Source organism: Psittacula echo (genome assembly GCF_963264785.1).
Source record: "Psittacula echo genome assembly, chromosome: 7".
Taxonomy (NCBI): Eukaryota; Metazoa; Chordata; class Aves; order Psittaciformes; family Psittacidae; genus Psittacula; species Psittacula echo.
Window position 1 is genome coordinate 51,089,737 of NC_137740.1, and position 18,809 is coordinate 51,108,545.

Sequence of the window (18,809 nt, forward strand, 5' to 3'; positions counted from 1 at the left end):
ACATTTTCCTAACCATCATCACTACTCTCTTGGGACACTAAGATGCATGGGCAGAATGGTGGTGGGTATCCATCAGACATAGCCTCCAGTGACATTAAGGACAATTTTGCCTCAATTCTCTCTCTTTACAGGTGCTCATGAACCAAACCTTCCTGAATCAAATGGACTTACAGGCCTTAGTAGTGAGCTTTTCCAAGGGAAAAAGTTCCTAAAGAGATGCACAGCCTCCTGGGAAGAATTCTATCTCTGCACCTCTTGGCGATATTGGCTACCTACCTATGCCAGAAAAGCTGCAAAGACAACAGGCTTTGAGCTGGGCTGAAGCCTCTGAGGCAAGTGTAATGCAAATGTAATAGCAGAGGATGGATGACAGCAATTGCTAATGAAGAGAAGCCCAAATCCCTGTCTTTTCATTAATCTGTGTTTTTCTCACACAAACTTTTCACCCTACGTTTTTGAGAGGGACCTTACTAGTGCTAGTGAAAATAAAATGGTTACTAAACTACCACTCCTCTGGGTTTGCTTTCCCCTGCATGCCCCTGGAAAATGAGTCCAATTTTAGCAATGTTTGTGCTCCTGCAGTTTGATTTGGGTTCCTTACAGTCAGCGGCTGCACTGCTCCATCCTCTGACATCAGTTCAGGCTGCAAAGAGTCACATCTCCCCCTGGAAGGGAGGTGCTGAGGCACCAAGAAAGGGCAGAGATGGCCCTTCAGGGCTCCGAAACCCCTCTGAAATAAATGGAGTTCAACCACCCGGGAAATGAGGTGCAGCAGTTCTTGAACCCTTGTGCAGCTGTACAAACCCCTCCCACTTAAACCCAACAGGCCACCTCCTGCTGGAAGGCAATGCATCCCACTGCATTTACTCTTTTCCCAGAGTAATTCCAGATCCACCCAACCCCCTATAAAGAAGGCCAGCTTGCAAATCTCTTCTGAGCCTGCCTGAACAGCTGTTTTTAGCTCGGAAACAGAAAGGCGGAGGTGGATCGGTTGCCCGTCATGGAATGTTTGCCATCTGCACAATGCTATCTTCTGTAAACACTGCAGCTAATGAGCATGCTGCAATCAGCAGCCTATATTCTGCATCTAGAAATGGCAGCAGGATTAATTGGGAGAAGAAAGCCCTCTGCACACAAGGGCATATGTACTTTGCTGTTCCCTTTCCTAGGGTGAAGCTCTTATGGCTCAGCCCAGGGACATCAATTTCACACCCTGGTGCTGCCCACACTGGTTTAGCTTCCCCCCCACATCCCATTACAGGGGTGTTCGCCTGCTTGTGGCATCAGGAGCTGCTTTTCCTCTGTGACTCTGACTTCCCTGGGCTGAGCAGATTCAGGGGACGAGTTTTAAGTTTTCAGCCCATAAAGTCATATAATAATAGAATTGTTTAGCTTGGGAAAGACCTGTAAGATCATTTGAGTCCAACCATTAACCCAGCACTGCCAAGTTCACCATAAAACCACGTCCTTAAGTGCCACATCTACACGTCTCAATGACTTCATGAAGTTCTTCCTGTTTCGGCTTTGGACAGCCCCCGGCTGCTCCCAGCCCTTCTCACTGCACACAGCCATAGCTCCGATCCGGTCCTCACCCCCCTCTTCAGGTTAGCAAGAAGTGAGTATTGGCCGTTTTCTGCCCCGTGGCTCGACTCTCCAGGCACTCCACTCTGGGCATGGGCTGTGTCCGTGGAAGGGAGGGACAGGGCTGGGGGCTGGACAGAGACCTGACCCACCGGAGCTCCCTTTGCAGATGAGCTCAGGCGAGAAGTATTTCCAAGGCTCTGCTGTGTTATGTAGCGGCTCCTCTCAGATGAGGTCCGAGCCCTTCCCTCTTCTCCCTCCTGCCTGCGTGCACTGCCAGGAATTCTAACAAAGCACAGCTTATGGCAGCAAGCACAGCCAGCCTCACCAAAGGTCTTGCATGCGGCGGTTTCTCCTGCACCCACCCTATATGAGCCCCAGGAGCTTACCTTTCAGCAAGAAAAGAAGCTGAGAAAGAGAGGGAGATGATGGCTTTTTTGGGAAGGGTCTGGAGGAGGTGGGGAAGCTGCTGAAGCAGGTTGTGAGTCTGAGTCCCCTGAGAACTCTCTCCTTTGTGGTAAGGTGCCTCCCAAAGTCTGCAGGCTCCAAGGTCAGCAGAGAGATGCTGGCACCTGGGGCACCTTTAGACTTCGCAGATTAAAAAAGAAGCCCTTAAAGAGCTCAGGAAGGTGAGGAAAGCCCCAAGGTGGCAGTGGGGAAGGGCAGAAGAGAAGGGAATGAGGAGAAATTTCTCTGACAAAGGCTGAGGTTTGCAGAGAAGAGGACCACCCAACAGCTTGGCCCATCAGCTGTGAGCTGAGACTGAAAACTCACCATCTTACAGCCTGGAATGCAATGAAAGCCCATCATGTTTTCTGAAACCCAGCTCTTCCAGCACTATGGTGCAGCTGGCTTTTGCACTTTGAAGTGGAAACAGTGCAGGTGACCACCTTCAGCTCTAAGCTCTGCTGGGTGGTGCAAGCTGTTCTCTCTGTAATGGACCTGCATCCCTCAAGGCTGGTATCTTTATCACCCAGTGAGCAAAATCTCAGTCCTAGTGAAGGAATACTTTGAACATTTCCCTTGTGGGTGATTAAGACAGGTTTTGCCAGCAGCTCCATTGCACCAGCTGACATTGCATTACATTACAGCATGGAAGTCAAAATACCTTTTACTACTTTACATCAGCAGAGTACTGTCCTAGGCAAACACAGGCAAAGATTGAAGAGGAAAAAAAAATATCTTCAGAGCTGGCTTCCCAGATTCCTTAATGCAGTGTCTTTACCATCCAACCAACCTCCTGCTGAAGCCATGGCTATGCTGTCTGAGGGCTCATATATATAGCATTTTGTAAGAGAAGGCACCTGAAGGAGGTGATGGGGCAATCACAGCAATGCTGCGATTGAGGGCATTGAGTAATTGTGATTGCTGTGATTGATTGGCATTGAGGGCTGGGTGAAACACAGCTGGCTTTTGTGCCTGGAGACCTCGTTAATATTAACAAAGTTGTGCAACACAGCCCTGGGGGATGCATTAGGGGATTTTTAATTAATGGTGCCTGCAAACCCCTCCTTTGTAGGAGTGGTTAATTCGTGTAACAAAACCTTCCCTGCAGGGCCATGCACCATTACCCAACAGGTCTACGTAACATGCAGCTATGAGTAGAGCTGTATTTAAACCTGGACATACACACACAGATATACATATATGAATGCATATATATATGTACACTTCACTTTGCCTGATGCAATAGGTTGGGTTGTTTGAACTGTAGTGCTGCTACCGTATATATATATCACATCAGGTACAACAATAATGATGTTTGCTGGCCATACAAACCTGGAAGGGAAGGGGCTTGCTAAGCTGGTGTTTTTGGGTAGGCACCAAAAAAGAAAACTAACTGAGCAGCCCCTAGAGGGAAACTATGGTTAACTACAATGTCACACTGGTCTACAGCTGTTCCCAGAGGCTTTCATGCTCTGTCTGCACTGGTATGTGACCTCTTCCCGGGTTAGCTGCAGCCTCAAACTGAGGCTTTCCAGTCTCCTGCCATATTTAGGAGTGGCATGCGACAGAGAAGGTTGAGAAAGAAGAGAGGGTCCCGTAAAACTAGTGTAGAGCTAAAAAGTGTTCAAGAGAGCCACACAGGTTGATCCAGATTTGTTCAGAGCAGTCACTGGCCCCTAGTATTTACATGCAACAGGGAGAAGCCCTAATTGGAGATGGGACTAGAGGCAAAAAGGTACCTGATGACCTGACAAAGTAGACTAGAGAGAGACAGAGATGTGAATGAGCTTATGTAGGGCAGGAGCAGACCCTGTGTCCCTGACAGAGGACTTTGCAGAGTTGCAATAGATTTGAATGATGCTGAGCTGGACTGAGCAAACCAGCCCTGTAAGGACATGGCAAGTACCATGCAGATGAAGCAATCCCAGCAGTGAGTATAGTGAAGACCCTGGGTAGGGGTGGAAAAACAGTCCTGCAGGATGGAAAATGCTCACTGGCTTGCAGACATCACTGGCTGCAGTAGCAGCATTAAGTAGCTCCACCCTGTGCAACCCCAGATAACTCCTGGGAAATCCTGTGGCTGTTCCAGCATCAAAGAACTTTGAAGAACTTGGGAACAGGATCATTTTATCCCAGCACATACACAGGCACCATGGAAAGTGTTTCTGCTGGGCTGTCAGTTGGTAAACCCATGGAAGGCTGGCTCAGCCTGACAGCCCCTTGCCCTTGCTCTGCTTATGCCACCAGCACCCTGTGGGCCTGGTATGGCCAAGCCTTGGAGAAAAGCTGGCAAGTGGAAGCCTTGGAGCCTCCCACTTGTAAACAACATTTTGAGGACTGAAATTAGGGGTAAAAAAGCTGGTTTGGGCACTCTTCCTGCTGTGAACAGGCAGTGATAACCGCTGCCCCTTCTTCCTCTGAGTCAGCAGAGGACAGCCTAAGAAAGCTTAGCTTTCTTGCACCATGCACGCAGTTACTCAGCACCTCCTTGGATTGACTGACCCTGTTTGTTTGGAAGCACAGTGGTAGCTGCAGGCTGGGCAGGACATTTGTTGCAGAGCAGTGGGCTGGCTGGGACTCCTGTTACCATTGTACACAGCACACCCAGCAACACACCAATACACCAGCACTGTCCTGGCTGCTTTGCTCAACATCCTGGAGCACTCAGCCTGTCTGGGAGCCCCATCTGCACCCAAAAATATGGTAAGTGGCCCTTCAGCAATAAAAAATGAAGTATCTTAGAGGTGGCAGGGGGGTGTAGCAGAGCTGAAATAGAAACAGCAGCAGCAAATCCCTGTCTAGAGACTAAGAACAACATAGGTCTATTTCACAGATTTAAAACTAGGTATTTTTACAATATTTTTTTAATTATTGTTTAGGACACTACTAGGAAAATGAGCAAACACTGCTTCTTGCAGTGATTTAGGTTTAGGTCAGAGCAAGACACCACAGAAGGCAGCAGACTGTTGTGATACTAAAGCATGTCCAGTTTTCATCGTGTATTGCTTTCAAAATAGGCTAATTCTGTTTCCCTAAAACAGGTACCCTCAGGGGGGATTTACAGCTTCCTTCAGAATGGGTTATTGTAAGGAGTTCCAACCTGGCAGTTTTAGAAGTCTCCCTTACCAAAAGCAGATGGTGAACAAACTGGCAGGATTTCTGTATTTCAGAATTTGGCAAGGCAGCAGGTAGTAAGGATGGGAATAGAAAAGGAAGGTTTTTTGTTTGTTGCTACATAAGGTAAGCTCCAACCCTCTCCTCAGTTCCTACCCCTCTCCCCAGTTCTCACAGTGTATGCAGGCTGGTAGGGGTTGCTGTGGACCTGGGAGGTCAGCCCTAACCTAACCAAACCTTCCCTTTTGCCTTCCAGCACTTTTCTACAGACTTTTACCACCCACTGCACCGGCTGGTGCCTGGGGCTGCAGGGATGCCGGGGGCATCCCCAGGGCTCACCATCCCAGTGGACATTCCCCACTTCCACTTCCAGCCCCGCCGGATCAGTGTGGACTGGCGTCGCTTCAGTGCCCTTGACGTGGAGCGGGTGGCCCGAGAGGTGGACGTGGCTGTGCTGCAGGAGCACATTGCCAGCATCACCTTCTGTAACCTGGATGGGGAGCGGTGCCCCCACTGTGGGCAGCCGGCAGACCCCATCCTGCTCAAGGTGCTCAGGATGGCCCAGCTGAGCATCGAGTACCTGCTGCACTGCCAGGAGTGCCTGGGGACCAGGCTGGCCGTGCACACCCAGCGCCTGGAAGCTGCTCGTGCCGAGCTGGCTTCCACCCAGCAGCAGGCAGCAGAGCAGGCAGTGCAGCTCCAAGTGTCAAAAGAGGAGAGCAGAAGATGGAAGAAGTTGCTTGCCATGCAGCAGCCCCTTTTGCAAGCTGGCCCTAACACCTATTGCAAGGTGTGATGGAAAGGTGTAAGGGGTGTAGAGCATGTCCCCATGCAGGATGCTCTTTGTCGCACGCTGTATTTGTACCCTTCTGTGATTACACCTTGGCCCCAGAGAAGGTGCTCTCCCTGGCCCTGCTACTTTCCCCAGTGCTGGTTCATCTCCTTCATGGAGATTGCAAAGTCACTTCCAGCAGAGAAGGAAACTCTTCTTTCATTAGGTGACAACTACAGGTACTTAGAGTTGCACAGGATGCGGGAGAAGAGGTCTGTATAGGGAGATATCGGGAGATCCATGTGTCCTGGAGAATACCTCATGCCAGGCAGACTTTAAGCATCCTCCAGTGAAAGATTTCTGGATGCTCCTGCATTTGGTGGTGATTTTGCTTTTAACCCCCAGCCAGCTTTTCCCACCCTTTCAGCAGGGAGCCTGCTGGATGTGCCTTTTGTGTCTGCTGCTTCCCCTTCACCAAATCAACCCACTCACTCCTGGAGAGTTAAAGCACACAAACCAGATTATGTAGGTTCATACAGCCCAATAATCCCTGCTAGCAAATGACCCCATTATAACCAGGGCCTTGGTGATGCTTTTGTTCCCTTATTGCACTATTCTGTTGGGCAAAACAGCAATTTTTCCAGGACCATCTTGGCTTCTGCCTTCTCCTTTGGTTTCAGACAGAAGAAACTCCTAATACCCTCCATCTATGTGCTTCCAACACAACAGCCATGTCTCGACATGCTGTTGCTCTAAAGCAGCAAAGCTTTGCCTGCCTTGCACGGGACATGGGAACTGCCCTTTTCTGCAGATTACAGTCCCTCCACTGACTTTTCCCCTCCTCCAGTGCCACCTCTGTGATAAAGCCTTCGTGAACGGCTCCTTCCTGCAAGCTCATGTGCAGCGCCGGCACACAGAGACCACTGAGAAGGGTAAGCACTGGGACAAAGTCTGTCCTCTCTTTCCCAGGCAGGTTTTCCCACCAGAGTGACCATAGGAGGTTAAGGATAACTTCTTGTAACTCCTTTCTTCTTCTGCATTTCTGTGAACATTGACTGAATGCTTTCTGCTTACTGCGTTTCCCTCAAGCACAGGTAGGACATACAGTCAAATACAAAACTGTGGTGCATTTACATCTCTACGCCTCGGTTTCCCCAAGGATCCTCTACACCCAAGTATTCCATGGGATAGAGCTCCTCTGGGGAGTTTGGCAGAGTGTTTTGCTGGAATGGGAGAGGGGTTTGCCTTTCCCATGCCCCTTTTTTGGCAAGAAATTGACACTCGTTTGCAAAATGCATTGAAAACTGCAAGTGCAACATGATGTGTGAGAGGCAAGGGGCCTCGTTACAGCTTCACCTGCCTCCAGCACTTGAACTTGGCAGACAAAAGAGCTGCTTTTGGTATTTGCTCAGCCACCTTTTGCTATTTGCTCAGCCTGCAGCTCAGCTACCTGCTTCTCCACCTCGAAACCCTATACTGCTTCGGTAGGATTCTCCACCTTACCCAAACCAAAACCCCAGTAGGAGCTGACAGATCACACCCTTGCTCACAGCATCTCTGTTTCCCCGAGCTTTGCAGAGAGGAGGAAGATGAAACAGGTGGAGCAAATGGAGGATGAGGTGGAGGAGCTGAAGGCAAAATTGAGGGAGATGCAGCAGCAGCTGGAAGCAGAGAGGGAAATGGAGAAGCTGCACAGGGAGCAGGTATGGGGCAAGGGCACTGCTGCCTGTCTGGAAAAGATGGGGTGGGAAGAGAAGTGATGAAATGCAGGACATTTTTAAATCACAGGTGATTTTATGGTGGGTCTTGTGTTTATTTCTTTGGAAAATTTGCTCCCTTCCCCCCAGTTCCTAGGGGAAATGTTACATGGAAATAAGAACAGTGTAAGCATGCCTGCCTATGGGAGGCTGTACTGCCTCGAACTCCCCTTGGCATGCAGGCAGGCTCTGAGAAGCAATGAGAGTAATGAGAGCATTGGGACTCATCCTACTGGCACCAGGGCAAAAGCTCCAGCCTTTGGTACTTCTGCTCTGCAGCCAGGACATGTCCTACCCTGATTTTTCCACTCCATTTAGGAAACAGAGAGAGCTCGCCAGCGAGAAGAGGAAGGCAGGAAATATTTGCAAAGGTGGAAAGAGGAGGAGAGGACAAAGCTCCATGAAGAGATAGATGGCCTGAAGCAGCTCTTCCTCACAGCATTCAAAGACATGGCCAGCAGGAGCAGTGCCATGGAGGGGGTAAGCAAGCACAAGCAGGCTAGGGGACATCCAAGCCTTCTGCTTCATCTGGTCTAGGTGGCATCACAGGTTCACAACCCAAAGAGGCCTCATTTCTTAGTTCCTGGGGTACGCAAGCATTTTGGGGTCAGAAGCAGTGGCTGACCAAGGCTGGGTTCCCCAGGAGGAAAGAGAAGCCTCCTGTGCAACACACAGCTCCTTCCTCTCCCCACTCCAGAAACTGCAGGAGCTTCATGCCAGAAAGTCCAACCTGGGAACCCTGCGGGATGATGACACCAAGGAGGCATGGTGGCAGGCATCAGGCCGGGCAGAACAGGAGAGGATGACGGTGCAGGTGAGTAGTTCTGTACCTGTGTCCTTACTGCACATCCCAAGAGGTGCATTTGGATGGAGGGGGACCCACATCCATGCACCTGTGTATGTCTGCTTTGTCCGGTCTTAGCTCAGGTTCAGGTAGCAAAGGCCTCCCACATGTGTAAAGCATGGACAGTCTGAGTTCAGAAATGGGTCCTGAAGGGTGCAGATGGCATGTCACAGTCCCAGGTCAGCCCTGCTTATTGCAGGGAAACCCATCTTCACCAGAGCACTGCAGAAGTTCACCATATGGAAAAGCACTTAAATAAACAAAATACATTTATTTACATAAATAGGAGCAATGAGCCTCCTTCTCGATGTCTAGAAAGATCTGAAGAAGCCTTTACTGTGCATGGTACCCCTGAGCATGGAGTGAGTTAGGAACGGCACCGCTGTTATGGTGCCAGCCTTCTTTCAGTACCCAAAGGGAAGCTGAATTTCTCTGAGCATGGATGCCCCCTGTCCACAAGCCAAGGAGAGAAAAGCCAATGTATTTAATTTGGCAGAGTGCAGAGCAGAGGTAGGCACTGAAGGACTTGCACAGGAAGAACAGCACACAGGAAGTCCAGACAGGTGCCAAATGTCTTTGGCAGCTCCCAAGCACCTCACTCAGAAAAGGCTTCATTTCCTTTATGGTTCAAATCCAGAGAATTTTTGGTCTTTTTGGAAGAACTGGAGATGCTCTCTCTGCAGATCACCCCAGTAAGTGGTAGGAAGAAAAAGCAGGGCTACACACTTCCAGTGAGTCTTGGCTGGACTTCAAAGCCATGTTAGGAAGGGGAAAGAATAAAAGAAATGCAGTGACCAAAGCCACATCCTGTCCCAGCTGGTGAGAAGACACAAGCTTGCCACCAGCAGACTTTGAAGGTGGCCGTTCCTCTTCTGCAAAGCCGGATCTGTCTTTTGGAAGGCATCTTAATTATGAATGAAAAATCCAGAGAGCTGCCCTTGGTGGAGAAGGGAAGAGGTGGCTCCAGACCCATTTTTACCATGTTCAAATCTTCTTGTTAATTTTTTGCCCCTTTTAATTGAAGAAAAAGAACAAGGCACACCGTGACGCCCCATCCCAGGACCAGTGGGCAGTTATGGACCACGTCCATCAGCAGATGGATGCCTTCAGCACCCATCTCAAGGAGCAGCCCATACTCACCAAGTCCCAGGAGAAGAAGGCAAGTGGAAATAAAAAAGAACAAGGTCTTGGTTCTTCAGGAAGATTTAAGCAGGTATTTAACTCTAAGCAACCTTAAAACGTTTGCTGAATCAAGAATAAGCCTAATTTCAACCCCATTCTGTAATGCTTAATACATTCGGCTATTTCTGCACTCATTAAACGCGAAGCATGACATGAGTATCATTGGCACAAATCATGCCCACCAGGGTGTAGGTCACCAGAGCAACACTTTGAATCACAACTGCATCAGATCTGCGGATAGTGCATATATATAACAGAATGGCATCTGATGCGCTAGTGATCGTATTATGGAAGGGAAAGCCCCTAAGCTGACCTCTTACAGGTGTGGTCTCCTTAAGGGGAATAGCTCTTGGGGAGTGTACGTGCCCGTTTTAGGCTTTTGCTATTTTCTGCTGCTTTTCTGAATGCATCTAATGATAATACTTTGCAGAGAGAAGAAAAATTACCCAAAAATTATAGACAAAGAAATTATCTTTGAATGATGCCCAGTCTATTTCTTTACAGATCAAGCTGCTCTCTGCAGGAAAACCTGAAGGTAATGACTGCACTTTTAAAGTGAATCAATTTGTGTCTAGCTGAACTTTTCATAGCTAACAACCCTTCAGATCACAATTGCTTCTCTATTTCTCTCTACGAAAGTGTGCCATGAAGTCTTCTCCAGGGAGCTGGCTGTATGTCCTGTCATGGAGTGGACACCTTTCAGTCCCTTGACGATTTGCTGCAACAGCATACACCACAGCTCTGGTTGCTTGCACAAAACTAACTTGTCTCTTGGGTGGGTTTTGCATTATAGCTATACCCCAAAGGAATGAGATTTCTATCAAGTACTCACAGCAGATGACCTTGCCTCCTCCAAAATTAAGCCGGTCGTTATTTGCATAAAAACAAGGAGCTGAGGCATGTTGTGGTTTCTTCTTTACAGTCTGGGTTTTCTATAATCAAGTGCCAGGGAAAGAAAGCGGGGACTTCTCCGCTTCCTCATGCCTGCAGCACAGCTGCAAACCTGGCCAGGTGCTGCTACTCAGAAAACATAAACCAGGATGGCTGTTAGCAAATACCCAAGAGGTACATCACTGACCCCAGTCCTGAAGATGGCTATTTGCCCACTGACATAATCCAGTCAGCAGCCTTGGTGGGAAAGTGCCCCGGGTTTTCCCTTGGAGATGGTATCCAAGAAATGGTGCCAGACCTGAGCGAAAGGAACACTTGTGTCCATACTTTCTGTATAGGAAAAGCGGGTGGCAATCAACACTTGCTTCTGTGCTGGGACCTCAGCTCCTCTTTGACTCTCAGTTTCCTTTCTTCTCTGCAGTGACCCAGGAGGTGACCAAAGTGGAAGCTGATGAAGAGTCAGCAGGTGAGTACCAAAGTTTGAACCATCCCTATCCTGAGAGCATCAGGATGAAACCAGTGTTTGGCTTCAGGTGTTGTGCAGGGAGGACAAGCAGTGCTGTGCAAAGCTGGCTGTGATGAGGTGGTGGGCTGGAGGCAGAGGGGTGAGCTTACTGTTCCCCTCTCAGTTGTACAGACTATAACAGCACCGTGACCAGCCCTGCTGCCAATGGGAAAACTGTCCCAGGCAGCTATTTGGCCACAGGTGGGATTTTAGAGAAGTTGTGGACAGGGATTAATCAAATTAGGGGAGAAAGTTGCCCCTTTTCAGAGGGATGTAGTTTGCTGAGAGCAATCAGTTGCTTGCTCTGGGACTGATGGGGCCTATGTCTGCAAGGAGGAGAAGGATCCCACCAACCCGATTCCCAGGGCACAGCCAGTGCACCATTGCACTGGTACCAGCACCACCTACCTTTACTCCAGGCAGGGAGGAGGCCGCCCAGGGCGGGAAGCAGAGGCTGCTGGAAGCTCTGCGGAGAAACCCAAACCTCCTGAAGCAATTTCGCCACATCCTGGAAGAAGTGCTGGAGGAAAAGCTGGAGGGCATGGGGGTCAAGAGGGTAAGTCTGCCCTTTCAGTGCCAGCGTTTGCAGTGCCAGCCCAGTGCAGGAACACAAAAACTGCTCTGAACTGATTAATATTTTTTGAAGGAGAGGAACTGAAACATTAACAGACTGTAAAACAAAAAGCAGTAGTCCCCTGAGAGGCAAATGGGAAGGTGGAGGCAGAATCACACAGTAGCACAGGGAATAAACCACCGTGCTCCCATCTCTGAGGCTGGTTATTAGTATCTCCCCAGCAAATCTTTCTCACAAGCAGCCTTTCATATGCTAAATTACCCAGGCCTCCCTCTCTTCTAGGGAAGGAGGGTGTTTGAGGGCACAGCAGCCCCTGTCATGGGGATTTCAAGGGGACTTTCACTGTCCAAGTCCTTTTCATGCCAAGCATATTAAATAGTACCTCCTTCCCGAGCTCCTGGCAATGCAACACCACCACCTAGCACCTTGCAGAGCAGGTGCAAGGGCAGGGAGCAGGCAGGCAGCAGAGATCCACATTAATCCATCAGCCCATGTTTCTGAGCAAGGCAGCATTTCTGGGTTTAGGTCCTGAAGGCACAAAGACAAAGCAGTGATTGAATGACTTCCTGTGTGATTGTTTTCTGGAGGTGCTTTTAAGGAGCACTCCTGGGTTCATTTCACATAGGCTGAAGCACTGGCATGTCCCCCATTTCCCCAGCATGTTATCTGGGAGAACAGATGCAGTGGCATCTAAAGCAGCATAGGTGCCCAAAGCCAGACTCACAAACTAACACCCCCCTTCACCCTTTACTTCTCATCATTTTACAACTCTAGAAGCCCAGGACATTCATGGTCACAAAACCTCCTGTAAATACATGCCAAGAGAACATGCTGCACTTACTTACCCTGTAGCCTAGAAATTGCCCAAAATAACTGAGATTTACTCTTCAGCAGTCTTTTACTAAAGCAGATGAGGGCTTTGCAAGTGTGGGCTGCTTGCATAGGACACATTGTGCCAGTGAAATGACAGGTGTCAGGCCTGGTGAGAGCTTCCTTGGGCTTTGGACAGGGCTTGGAGCTTGCAGGATGCTCTTGAGATATGGGTAATTCTGCCAAGGGCTTGTTCCCTCCCCCCCCCCCCCCCCCCCCCCCGGTGCTATGGGAGGACAATGCCGAGCTCCTCAGCTGCCCTCTGCTTTAGGTTGCAAAGGGAATCTCCACTCGGACCTACAAAAGGCTCCAGGCTCTGGTGAGGCTTCAGCAGCAACAGAAGGCTGCAAAATTTCCTGGTCTCCTCCACCTGAGGGATGAGTTGGTCCGAGCACTGACAGGGAAAGTCAGGCGATGCAAGAAGTCCAGCAGTGCTTTGCCTCGGCAGCTCTCTGCCATCCCAGGTACAGTGACCTCCTGTCCCCTCTAGGTACCAACCGTGGGGACCTGTGGCCACCCACCGATGGCCATGGGATGCTGTCTTCTTACCCAGTGGGGCAACAAGACAGAGAAGGGCAGGAAAAGGCATTCTGGGTGATGCAAGTCTCTGCAATTGCTCTCTGCATATTGACCAATGTGGGTTGTCCTGACATATTCAGGAAAAAACATCAGCTGTCCCCAAAAGCCCCAGCAGAGTGAAACACAGGTCTGGCAGTGCTTGCAAGTCCCTTTTGCCCTCTTTTTCTACACAGCCCCATGCTGGGTGGGCTGCATGGCTCCTCCAAGGCCAGCCTACAGGACTACCAGGAGATGGGTGGTGATTCTCCCTGCTCTTAATATTGCTTTCCAGCTCAAAGCCTGAAGACCCCCAGGTCCCTTCGTGGGTCAAAGCCCATGAGTATACCAGCTGCAGTAGAGCCTGAAGCCACAGTGATCTCTCACCCTGTGTCTTGGAGCAGAGCCCTCTCCATGCATAGCCCCTCAAGGACTCCTTGGGGCATTATGGGGACCAGAAGACCCCACCGAGTTGTCCCACGACAGAGGTGAGTCCCACCATCTCCTTTTGATGCCCAGGCAGGCAGTGCCTAAGGACCCTAAATCTGGCCCTAAGTATGCTGCATGCTTCCCAAACAGCAGCACCTTTGGAAAATGCCAAGTGATGGGCAATGTGGCACCACAGAGGGTTTTGTTTGGAAACAAACTGGAGTCTCCCTGCTTGTTTGGACTGACTCAAACAACTCAGCAAAGTCAGATCTGAGGGCTTGTACCCACCATGTGGTGCTAGAGACAGACGGGGCATTTCCCTCTGGTGTTTGGCTCCTTCTTCCCCTCCCAGAACCTGTGCAAGGGGATGAACAAATTCTCTTGGGGTTTTGGAGCAAAACCAGTAAAGTTGTAAAATAAAAGCTTCCAGACAATGCACAGAAGAAACACTGTAAGAGAGTATGAGTTGGCAGCAGAGAAGAGGAGGTCATCTGTGACCAAGAGCAGGTGAGGAAAAGAAATTACTTATTTGCTTCAAGAGCAAGAGAAAGCCAGATTGAGGTTTTAAACTCAAGCAAAACAATAGCAAACACAGGCAAGGTATGGGTGTATTTGTTGAGATGCTAGCAGCAATGTGTTTGCAGTCGGTGGTTGTGATGGACTTGTCCAAGTCCACGGGGACCATGAGGTTTCTCCATGGAGTGCCCTCCTCAGGGCTGGATTGTAGTCCAGAACATCACAGAGCTTCCTTGCCTCTGCTTCAGGAGTGGGAAAGAGGGACGTCAAAGCAACTCCACATCTGACCCATCCGTCTGTGTTCCAGCTCAGAAGTGATGCTGAGAGGGAAGCAGCTGTCCCCCGTGAAGTGGGGACTCTCTGCAGTGATGCCGGGTGATGAGGCTGACTCCGATGGGTCAGACCTGGACTCGCTGGAGGAAACGGCTGGTTCAGGTACCGCCTGTTCTTTTAGCAACTGCTGTGGGTCAATGAAGGGGTGGGAACAGCCCAGGTTAGTACCATCAGTGCCACCACGTCACCTTCTTCCTGAGGCTAAAGTGGAACAAGTTGTACCCCACCCATACCCAGCCAGTCAATAGGGCACTGATGGCTTTATCTATCAGCAACTTTTGTGCCCAACCCTGCCAGGGTATTTTATAGGATCCTATAATGGTTTGGGTTGGAAGGGACCTTAAAGCTCATCCAGTTCCAACCCCCTGCCACGGTCAGGGACACCTTCCACTAGACCAGGTTGCTCCAAGCCCCGTCCAACCTGGCCTTGAACACTGCCAGGGATGGGGCAGCCACAGCTTCTCTGGGCACCCTGTGCCAGCGCCTCAGCACCCTCACAGGGAAGAACTTCTTCCTAATATCTAATCTAAATCTCCCCTCTTTCAGCTTAAAGCCATTACCCCTTTTCCTGTAGTGCCCTTGTAGTGACAAAAGCCCACTTCAGATATTGGCATTTGCCCTTTTTTCCTAGAGCACAGTAAATCTGCAGCTCTTCCTTTGCCACAGGGGGAAACTGAACTGTCTAGAGGATGCAGGGAACCCCACAAGACCTGAAGGGCTGACAAACATAAGAAGGAAAGCTTGTTCTAACAGTTGGCTGTATGCTGTAAAACCTGTTGTGAACTGTGTGCCAAGAGATGATGTGGGGACTGTCCTGTGGCCCCTCAGGGAATCGAGGAGCAGTGGCAGGCACCTCTCACCTATGCATTAACCACAGGCATCAGCAAGTATTCCTTGCACATGGCTCTGGTGTGTCCTAGGCCAAAAAAGAAATGGTACTGTGTCACACACCACTAACCTGGGCTGCGTGTGCAGAGGTTTCATCCAGCATCCCCTCTCACACAGGGGTGTTATTCACCCAGTGCTTGCTCAAGGAGGGAAACCCCCATGGTTTATCCTATGCACAAAACATTTGCTTCCTGAAACAGCTCCGTTGGGATGGGTCCAGGCAGTGCTAGTGAGTTTAAGCTGTTTAGAAAGCAGCTCACCCTGGAGTACTTGGTGGTCCCCTCCCTTCTCACCCACCCGTACCATTACCTTGCCTTGGTGCTCCCTGTTAAACCAGCTGTGCCCTGCATAGGGGCAACCATGTCCAGGATGGTGAGGCTTTTGGAGAGACGCCTGGATGCAGTGGCACAGGGACCGCCCAGCAGTGTGAAACTCTTCCCAGATGGGAGCTCGGCATCCCCCAGCACTGGCCAGCCCACCAAGAAACTCCAGGTATCTTGTGCAAATGGCCATGGGGACAATTTCTTATCACCTTCGACAGCTCCGTGTTCTTCTTATGCTGAGGACACCTGAACTGCACACAATTCTTCAAGTGAGGTCTCACAAGAGCAGAGTAGAGGGGCAGGATCACCTCCTTCGACCTGCTGGTCACGCTCCTCTTGATGCAGCCCAGGATACGGTTGGCTTTCTGGGCTGCGAGCGTACATTGAAGCCAGCTCATGTCCGGTTTCTCATTGACCAACACCCCCAAGTCCTTCTCTGCAGGGCTGCTCTGAATCTCTTCTCTGCCCAACCTGTAGCTGTGCCTGGGATTGCTCCGACCCAGGTGTAGGACCTTGCACTTGGCTTGGTTGAGGCTCCCTTGGTGGCTCTTGCTGCTCAGAATTGAGGCTCCTGGACACTGTGTTTCCTCTAGCTCTGATGTTGAAGGCATCCTTTCTGGTGCTACTCACCTTGGCACATGTTTGTTCACTCACCCTCTTTGTGGGGGGGAAATCAGGATTCACATAATTGGGAGCAAAACAGTAAGAGCCAGAGAATCAAACTGAGAGAAGGTCTCTGGAACAAATCTAGTGATAATTGGAATGATGCAATGGCAAAATGATTAAATTACTAAAACGAGACTTAAACATAACCTCAATTTATGAGGCAGAGCTGATGTAATTAAATTGGTGGCAGTATCAGAATCATATTGCTTTTTTCAGGAAGGAAAAAAGGCCCAGCCAAGCCATCACTGCTATTTTGGGAACCACCTCGGTGCCCAGGGCCCCGCAGAGCCAGGCTGCAAGGGAACAACACGAGGTGACAGGGAAGTGGCAAGTGGCAATGCTTTGCCAGCAGCCACTGGATGGTGCCACAAGACCAGAAAAGAAACAGGAGCTGCTTTGCAGCCTTCCCAGGGCTGTCCCTCTTTCGGGGAATATCCCAATACTGGGGCTTTCCTAGACAGCACAGGGAGTTGTGTGGTCCCTGGAGAGCCACTGTGCATCATAGCAGGGAGGGCAAACGCTGCGTGGTCTGAAAACCAGTGATTTCTGCTCTCCCTTCATCATGCACGTTAAGCAGTAACACAATGTTTGACAGTGCCATGAGGTTTTTGGAGCCCCAAAAGCCATGACTTTTGCCTCCCACAGGCTGAGTCTAACTCTCTGCACCAGACACATCCTAGCACTTGTGTGTGGCTTTTTTATTCTTTAAAGCAGCCCAGAAAACAGATACAGGAAAGGGAGAAAGCAGGTTTCCTTCTTGCTGCCTCTCTCTGCTGGTGCTCTTTGAGGGTGATAAAAAGGGTCTTGTTTCCTGCTCTAGGAGGAACCTGGCCTGAATGCACTTGGACAGACAGAGTAGCAAGCCACAAGTTGCCAATTCCTTCTTCCTTTCCTTCTTGAATAGATGGAAACTCCAACTCAAAGGATAATTTTTTGCACTCTAAAAATGACCACATACGCTAAACTCTGCTGATAGTGCTCATCTGTGTAGATTTAGTTCATTTTCCTAATCCTCTCCGTATTTTGTACGTTTGGAGCAGTGGATTTATGATCCTGATCCCTTAAAAGTATGACATTTTGGAAAAGGCAACAGGAAAAACTATCACTTCTCAATTTATCTTCTCTTTTCTAACCCATTCCACTGCTGGCTCAGACTTCTGCTATTCCCTATTTCTAACATTTGCATGTGGGTTTTAATGCTAGGGAGCAGAAAGCGCAACCAGAGCTAAGCAGGGCACTGTGTATTAATATGATTTCAGCAAACTGTTCACAAACATCCAGACCCCATTTCCTCCCCATATTTTACAAATCCCCATGTCTCCTGGTATGTGCTTATACATGCCCACAGGGCTGGCTCTTTAGCTTCATACCTTGAAAATAGTTATTTTCCATTTTAATAACTCAAGTTTTAAGAACAATACCTGGCTTGTGTTTTTTGTTGCTTACAGTGTTATTGCCAGATGTGTTACTTCATGCTTAATTTAACGGCTGTTCTTTTTGGTGAGTGTTGATCATAACAAACACTGCTTTTAATGAATTAAATAAAGGAGGGATGTTTTCCCAAACCAATGGGGAAAGAAGTTTCTGCTCAAACCAGCAAACAGGTAGTGAAAAGGCAGAAAGCAGAAGCTCTTTTGCCTTGACTACGTGGCAAACTCGGTGCCAAGGCAGGTACCCTGCCCAGCACTAAAATCTAAATCACACCCATCCTCCCAGCTGCTGATCAAACCCTGCCAGCCCCAGGTCTGACTGCTTTTGCTATTCCTGCACGTATTCTCCTGCTGACCAGCGCATGAATTGCTCTTACTTTTGTTTTACCAACAGTTTTCACACCTGAGGTGCTTTTGAGTCATTGCAATGAGCTTCATGCACTCAACACCAAGCCCATATAGTGACAGAATGGTGGGGGAAAAGTGTCCCTTGTGTTTGGGAAACTCCAAAAATAGCTGAGAGCCTTGTGCTAAAGGAAAGGTGACACTCATACTCTTGCAAATAAGTAAATACAGACATAGACAAAGCCACGTGGCAGAGAATGCGCAGTGGACATGGGAGAGCCTGAAGATTCACCTTGGGTTATCACAGGTGATGGGCTCTGAGAAGAGAAGAAGAAAGGGAGAAGCAACTCTGAGATGAGCTCCATCATCACTGTGCCTTGTCCAGCAAAGAAGTAATTTTTTTTCAATATTTTTTCAATTTTTTAAATTTTCTGATTTTTTTTCCCCTGTTGCCTCATGGACTCCTTCTGAGATAAAGCAACTGCTTGTATACCCCTTCTTAGGATATTTTTTTGATGACATCAAATTGGACCACATTGCTGTCACTGCTGGGCTGCACGATACCGAACCAGTGGAGAGCAGCAGAGATGCTCCCCAATCAGGTGGATTACTGCATCCTGAATGCAAAACAAAGCAGAATAAAATGAAACCAACAGAAAGCACATAGTGGAAAAAAGTAGTCAGAAGTGCAAGCGGGGACTCTCACTTGCAGTCGAGGTTAAATAGGCAGATGGGTGTCCTGATGTTTCCTTTGCACAAAGATTTCTTTGTGACTGAATTAAGGAAA

At 49.2% G+C, this 18,809-nt stretch overlaps 1 protein-coding gene across 1 annotated transcript; it reads left to right on the forward strand.

Annotated features, from left to right (window-relative positions):
• Positions 1-55: 55 nt before the first annotated feature.
• On the forward strand, positions 56-18,689 carry DZIP1L (DAZ interacting zinc finger protein 1 like; the record flags this gene model as incomplete). The annotated part of the gene is made up of 17 exons (XM_080624034.1): positions 56-61; positions 132-182; positions 5,399-5,932; positions 6,762-6,846; positions 7,493-7,617; positions 7,990-8,151; positions 8,369-8,485; positions 9,540-9,674; positions 10,202-10,232; positions 11,010-11,054; positions 11,513-11,649; positions 12,809-13,001; positions 13,497-13,580; positions 14,404-14,472; positions 15,611-15,750; positions 17,696-17,747; positions 18,526-18,689. 17 exons carry the CDS (start codon positions 56-58, stop codon positions 18,687-18,689), a joined length of 2,130 nt encoding a protein of 709 aa, XP_080480160.1.
• Between the last annotated feature and the right edge of the window lie 120 nt (positions 18,690-18,809).